The following is a 6,623-nucleotide window of genomic DNA, read 5'->3' as shown; positions in this document are numbered from 1 at the left end:
AACAACAACAACAACAACAACAACAACAACAACAACAACAACAACAACAACAACAACAACAACAACAACAACAACAACAACAACAACAACAACAATAACAACCAACAGCGGTTGGAGCCGAACAGTCTATTAGACAGTCGGTCAGGGACGCCGACCATGGCCAGGTCACCTGCGTTAGGAAGTGGACCAGCCGCTATAGGTGTCCCGAGGCCCTCACCGCGCCCACCTTTTCCACATTCCCCTATCAGCCCGCTACCCGCAGGTCTCTTGGGAGGGCATGCAGGGCCGGGCTCGGCAACGAACTCTGCACTTCCTTCTCCAGTGATTTCGGTGCAGTCCGCAACAGACGGTCGAGCAGCACCTTTGGGTGCGCGCAAGAAGTCTGTTACCAAAGGCATGATCTCAGACCCGGTGTTCATTTCTAGCACGTCGTCTGTCCCATTGGTGGGACTCCCAGTCAGCCCGCGACCTGGGCAGATTGCGACACCACCGGTGCCAATGATGAATCCTCGACGTCGTGGCAACACGATGTCGGAGAAGAGCGAGGTGGTATCTAGCCCTCGGCTGCCGTCGTCGCCGATGCCTGAGAGTAGCGATCGACCTCCGTTGGCCGAGACACAGTCGCCGGCCTTGCACGTACGGCCGCGAAATCGGTTGAGGAAGACCAGCAGCGAAGGAGGCAGCATAGCGGCGAAGGCACGAAACCAGGCCTTGCTAGCCGAGTTTGGACATGAGAGGCTTCGAAGTCCTGCTCTGCCCGTCTTCCCCAACCGAAGTGCGACATCTCTTGGGGTGCATCAAGATGGTGGCATGTTTTGAAGGGGAATCGTCCACATTTGAAAGTCAATTTCCTTGTTGTACGCCATACGTACTTATCGATGAGCAACGTTTTGTTCTGTGCTGAATTGTGCATGATTATGATTTGAGCTGAATTTTTCCTTTGTTCGATATCCAACCAGCCAAGGTGTGCTTGTTTGACGGAGTACCCGGGGGGTTTTGAAGTCGGATGGAACACGAAGACGGGGGCTCGGGGCGGCTCCATCACTCACAACCTCGTGTTGAAATGATGGCTGCGGGCTTGGCGGCTTATAAAATGATACTGGAAAATGGACATGGCGGTAGGAAGAGGCGCCGCTCGCAGATATCTCTCTAGACATTTGCCTGCATGGTCCATTTATCTTGGCGGTTTCCAGAGTTGGACATCGGAAGCAGAGGAAACCTGGGTCACACTTGTACAAGAGAGATGATCAAGAGTCTCACGACTTGAAAGGCTGCGCTCAGCATGGTTGGTGTTTGTTTTGAATCGCACTTTTGCGAGTTGCAAGAAGGTAGGGGAGAAAGACCTAAGACGTCTGGGATGAGGGGGGGGGGGGGGGGTAATACGAGGAAGTCGACCGTTTCGGTTGAATGTATTCTTGTTCAGCGAGAGCGAGTACCAAAGTCTATGTACATGATGTACCATGGAGGGTACTTGGACTTTGATGAGAAACAAGGGACTTGTGTGGGAATACCAATGTATGTAAAGAATCAATATCAATCTAAACCATCTATGTTTAGGCTGGGTAGCGCCTTATAAGAAGCCCCCTCGGCCGAAGCAGAAGGACAAGGTTCAATTCATGTGAAGCTTGGAGCCAAAGACAGGCATCAGCCAACCATATGACGCCCGAGGGGCGCACGGACCATACCTGCTAGAACTCCCTAAGGCGCACCCTAAGGCGCGTCTCGGGGGCCCCTTCGGCCCTCAAGCCTCAGTGGCCTCTAAGCCCCGCTGTTGACCCGTCCCTCCCATTCAGGCCCATGACAGATGCCAAGACTCAATATGGTTTGAATGTGAATGGCTGCATCAATCACTGATCAGCAATCAGTCATCGGCCACCGCACGGTACCACACCATCAGCTGGCAGAGTACCACAAGTGGGCAAAGCCCAGAGTCAAGGTTTGTTTATCTGTCTTCCTATCTGAAAACGACCTTCAGACTTCACTGACACCGTTGACGCATCAACAGCATGTTTCTCTTAGAAGACTCATCTGGTCTCTCGATTCCAATCCATCGTCTCCACTGCCCCTCTGCCACCTGGTGAGCCCATCCAACAGATCAGCCATCATGAGTCTCCGGCTCTCATCGCTTGATCCAAATGAACCCCGCGCTGCCAAAGGTAAGTACCACCTACGAGGCTACCTCGTCGTCCTGATGCAAAAGACTCTTAGAGTCATGATTGACGCAAGAATCTACACTAAGCGTGAAATAGACTGCCGCATTTGCAATCGACGCAGGATCAAATGCGATCGATCCTTGCCCACCTGCAAGAAATGTGATCTCAAGTCCCTGTCATGTCCCGGTTATGGCTTACGGATTCAATGGGGCCAGGGCGTAGCCAGCAGGGGCAAACTCACTGGCAAAACCCTGCCAGTCCTGGAGCCTGTCTCGACCGAAGATTCAGACAAGGGCCTCAAGGGTAGCCTCGACCGTACCAACTCGGCTACTTCTTTGGGTGATCGACTGACTAAAATGGAATCAACCTCTACATCCTCGCTCTCTGAGGCTTTGCCAACCCCTGATGCCACCACGACGCCTCTAGACTCGACCGTCCTGGAAGCGATGCCTGGGCATGAGCATCTTCCTTCGTTATTACAGGACCCTGGCGTCCAGGAGCTGCTACAGCATTACGACACACAAGTTGCCTCTGTCATGCCTTGGATAGATGGTCCAACCAACGGCTGGCGCACCGTCATGCTCCCTCTGACCACCAGATCTCTCTCGCTATTACTCGCAATTCTAGCTCTCGCCGCCGAGCATTTCACTGCTACCAAGAAGCAGAGTCGAAGGTCTGACTACTACCGGGACTGGAGTCTACGGCTGTTGGCCCAAGATCTGCGCAAAGATCTCGAGGAAGATTCGTTGGACGAGCGTAACGAGCATGTCAGCGGCACCCTTGCCACTATTCTCATCCTATGTAATATGGAAATGATCAGGTCCGACAATGAGCTCTGGACTGTGCACTGGAAGGCAGTGAGGACCATTACCCGGCGCTGGACAACTACCAACCCACCCACGCTTCCTCTCGATCCCAGCCTCCGCTTTCTGATCAAGGAAGCCTTCGTCTATGACGTGTTTGCCTCGTCCACGACCTTTCACCAGGGCGACAGCATCCCTTCCTCAATTGTCTCCGACTCCGATCGCAACATCTTTTCTGACTGGCTTGAGATCATTCAGGAGGTGACACATACCGAGCGCTGCCTCCATGATGACCCCGACAGTGCCCAGATCTCGCACCACCTGCGCGACGCCAACTTCCTACGGGATCGCTTCGAGTATGCGCGAGCCAGCTCCCTGCACTACAGCCACTTGGTGCAGCTGAACTCTGGCGCAACCTCGTTACGCAACGACCTAGCACAGTTGATTGAGATCTTTCACTACTCTGGTCTGCTGTACAGCTTCCAGGCCCTGCTGAATGTCGAGGACTCCGGACCAGCTCGCCAGGAACTCGTCCAGCACACCGTGCACTCAATCGACCAGATCCAGGAATGCAATGCCTTTCAGCACGACTTTGTCTGGCCTCTCTTCATCATAGGCACCGAGAGTAGAGCCAGCCCGGATCTTCAGCAATTTGTCGAGTCCCGCGTGCAAACCGCCATGAAGTCCACCGGCTTCTCCAATTGTGAGCCTTCGTTGCGCTTTCTAAAACACTTCTGGCAGACTTCGCCAGACACTGTTGTTGATTGGTTACAGTTTGGTCGTCAAGAGGCTGACCGAGGTTTTACCTTTTTGGTCATATGATCGCATTCTTTTACACTTAGCATGTGCCTATGTGTGTCTCGGAAGCCATCTATACTACGAGTGCTCGATGCTCCGGCACTTGCGAGCGAGTCTTGATTGCATGCATCCGAGTCTTCAGCCTTGCGCCATTTGTACAATTTTGGCTTCGGCGGACTGGGCTGTCATGGTATAATACAAATGCCTCGTGACCATCCCTGGAGTCAACGAGTCGAACATACGTCATGGAGAGACATCTCTGTCTACTGCAAGGTTCCCTGCGCCTTCACTCCTTTACATATATCATCTCGTGGTCGCCATGCCCTTGGTGTTGATGTTCACCACTTTCGGTCGCACTTGCGCTTCAGCCAAGTTCACATGTCGACGGTCTCCTCATCTTCGACTCCAAATAGGTAGCGCATGGGATCCTGATACTCGACAAACCCCAGCGATGGCAAACTGATGCCATACCCGAGTAGTCTTTGCGCTTGAGGGGGCAGATTTTTGGCTTTCTCAGGACCAACCATGATAAACTGGTTTTCGGCGGGTCGGTAGAATGATTTGCATAGGAAAATACCCACGGTCTCGCGGGACTGGTCTCTGGATCTGGAGTCAGTGACAAGTGCCATTTGGGGCCGGGAAAGAGTAAGATATCATACTTTGTGATGTTACCACCGCCGGCGTGATACAAATTACCGACAAAGATCAGGGCTGAGCCAGGCTCCAGCTCGGCGGGGACCGCTTCGTGGTCGTAGGGACATCGTTCAGGTCCCCACAGGTGTGAGCCTGGTATACAAATGGTGGCGCCGTTCTCCTTAGTCGTCTTGGTCAAGGCCGTCACGCAGCCTAGCATCATGGGCATATCGCAATTCCTGGTATGATAGTCACTGTGGGAGAAATCAGCACGTGAGCCCACCTGTTTGCGCGGCGCCGGCATTCTCACCTGTCATCACGATGAAGGCCTTGCTGTCTCCCACCGGGGTTTACTCGGAAGCCCACGGTTGATGAAATGATGGGTTTGCTGGTGACGGTTTCCTGTTTCTGCCCTGTCCAATAAGAAAATGTTGACGACAGCATGGTGTTGGCGACATCGATGTACGTCTTGTTCATGGCAAGATCGACGCAACCAGGGGACCTCGCCAGCAGCCCCGTGGCCCGCTGGGTGGTGTGAGGAAAGAAGCCTGAGGCATCGACCTTGTCCGTGTCAAAGAATGGTTTTAATTCGGATCTGATTTGTGAGGCCAGTTCTTGGCTTATGATGTTCTCGACAATAACGCCACCGTCCCGCTCCAAGATAGACACCAAAAGCTCGGTGGTGGTTGCTGGGTCGTTGGCATCATATCGAGCGATTGTGGGCTTGTGGTCGGACTCGGCTCCGTTGGTGACGGTGGGAATGGCTTTGGACACAGGGGCCGTCGTGTTGACGACGTCCTCCACAGCGATTGGTGCCATAGCTCTAGAATGAGTTGAAATGTAATGTTTGAATGTTGGTCTCTGCTTGATGGGGACGTATAATGTTGCTGTCCTGGATGACGTTAGTGACCGATACTGATGTCGGGCACGATATAAGACTCTCACACACATCTACCAGGTCAATTGGCCGACATTACATGATAAGATTTGGCCTGTAATGGGACTGCAGGTTTCTTATATACTTGGCCGAGTGGTTTATCGGGCGCTGACGTTGCAAATGACTTTGGCGGCGTCTCAATTCTCCTTCCTGAACTGGTCAAACGCGAGGCGAAACGTGGAGATAGGCGGCATGGAACCCAAGCACTTGGCTCGGGACGAGACTCGTGTTTCTAGCGAACGAACAGGATCCCTTAGTGTTGATAATGCGGGGTTCTGGTGAAATAAAAGAAAACAAATCCAAGAGAAGCAGGTTGGTAGAGAGAGTCGAAGGTCTAAGTACCTTCTTAGCCGCAGGCCGCGATGATGGTTACGATGGCCCAGGCGAGTGGACACAAACTCCACCTTTAGTGTGTAAAAGTATTCTTGTGCCGATCAGAAGGGAACGAATTGCTAGATATGGCTGGAGAATGGAGATGATCATATCAGATTGCATCCCAGTAACTCTCGGATGGCAGTAATATCCCGAGAAGTTTGAAATCCTGATCGCCAAGGTTTTCTAGATATATTTTCTGGGCTATGAGGGTTTATAGGCCTATATTCTTGTTATCTGTTCTGAAGTTGGGCCACGCCGAGGTGATAGCTTGAGTGAGATCGATAGAGCGGCCGAGGGGCAGCCTTCAGCCAAAACGCCTTCACGAGGTCATGGGCACTGGTTCCGTCCAGTTAAAAGTTGGTGGTCAAGTCCGTGCAACGGGAGGGCTACTGGGGTCCAATGGTTGCAGCTCGCCCCTAACGAGGACGCCTAGCCAACGACACCCCTTCGCCCAAACCGTCCAGAGCATAGACCTTATAGGCACCAACTCACCACTCGGGCATCAATTGCCTGCGACTAGTCACCAACGCACTGACATCTCCTTGACAGGTGCTCAGATTGATAAGATCAGAAATCTCAAACCCTCATCATCACCATCACCCTCACCCTCACCCTCGACCACAAATGCATCAGCAACACATTTCGCCTATTCGAGTCTTGAGACTTGTCCAAGGATAGGTATATTATCTATCAAAATGTACAACACACACGTTCTAGAGTGCCATCCGAGATTCTTCTCCATCCACCCTCCGTATGAGGCCTGGCCGTGTTCCTCAGTCCTGCAAACAGGCCAATGAATGGCTTCCCGATCCATGCGCCATGTAAACCTTGGCTTCCCCGGCTTCAAGCGAGAGCTTAAGCGACTTTCCTCAAGATAAGAACAAAGTGGCACCCCGCCGAGAAGGGTTTGGTGTCGACCTTCCG

The 6,623-nt window shown here is 52.6% G+C and overlaps 3 protein-coding genes across 3 annotated transcripts in view; 2 read left to right on the top strand and 1 right to left on the bottom strand.

The window, feature by feature from the left end:
- The window catches only part of PV10_06940 (uncharacterized protein), a gene marked incomplete at both ends in the record, with an annotated part of 4,179 nt that extends 3,360 nt beyond the window's left edge, over positions 1-819 (top strand). The window contains one exon of the mRNA XM_016371789.1: positions 263-819. Within this exon, the coding sequence (XP_016221121.1) occupies positions 263-819 (557 nt within the window). The remainder of the gene's footprint in view (positions 1-262) is intronic.
- Positions 820-1,985: 1,166 nt separating this feature from the next.
- On the top strand, positions 1,986-3,910 carry PV10_06939 (uncharacterized protein). Its single transcript, XM_016371788.1, has 2 exons — positions 1,986-2,156; positions 2,250-3,910. The coding sequence occupies exons 1-2, from the start codon at positions 2,105-2,107 to the stop codon at positions 3,776-3,778; spliced, it is 1,581 nt and encodes a 526-aa protein (XP_016221120.1). The 5' UTR covers positions 1,986-2,104; the 3' UTR covers positions 3,779-3,910.
- Positions 3,859-5,492, bottom strand: PV10_06938 (uncharacterized protein). The gene is made up of 4 exons (XM_016371787.1): positions 5,337-5,492; positions 4,698-5,279; positions 4,414-4,641; positions 3,859-4,354 (listed from the first exon to the last, which is right to left on the bottom strand). Coding segments are annotated over exons 1-4 (1,038 nt in total). The 5' UTR covers positions 5,339-5,492; the 3' UTR covers positions 3,859-4,128.
- Between the last annotated feature and the right edge of the window lie 1,131 nt (positions 5,493-6,623).

The sequence above is a fragment of the Exophiala mesophila genome, assembly GCF_000836275.1.
Source record: "Exophiala mesophila strain CBS 40295 unplaced genomic scaffold supercont1.5, whole genome shotgun sequence".
NCBI lineage: Eukaryota > Fungi > Ascomycota > Eurotiomycetes > Chaetothyriales > Herpotrichiellaceae > Exophiala > Exophiala mesophila.
The sequence above is the reverse complement of the archived record's forward strand: the minus strand, read 5'-3'. Positions and strand labels throughout refer to the sequence as shown.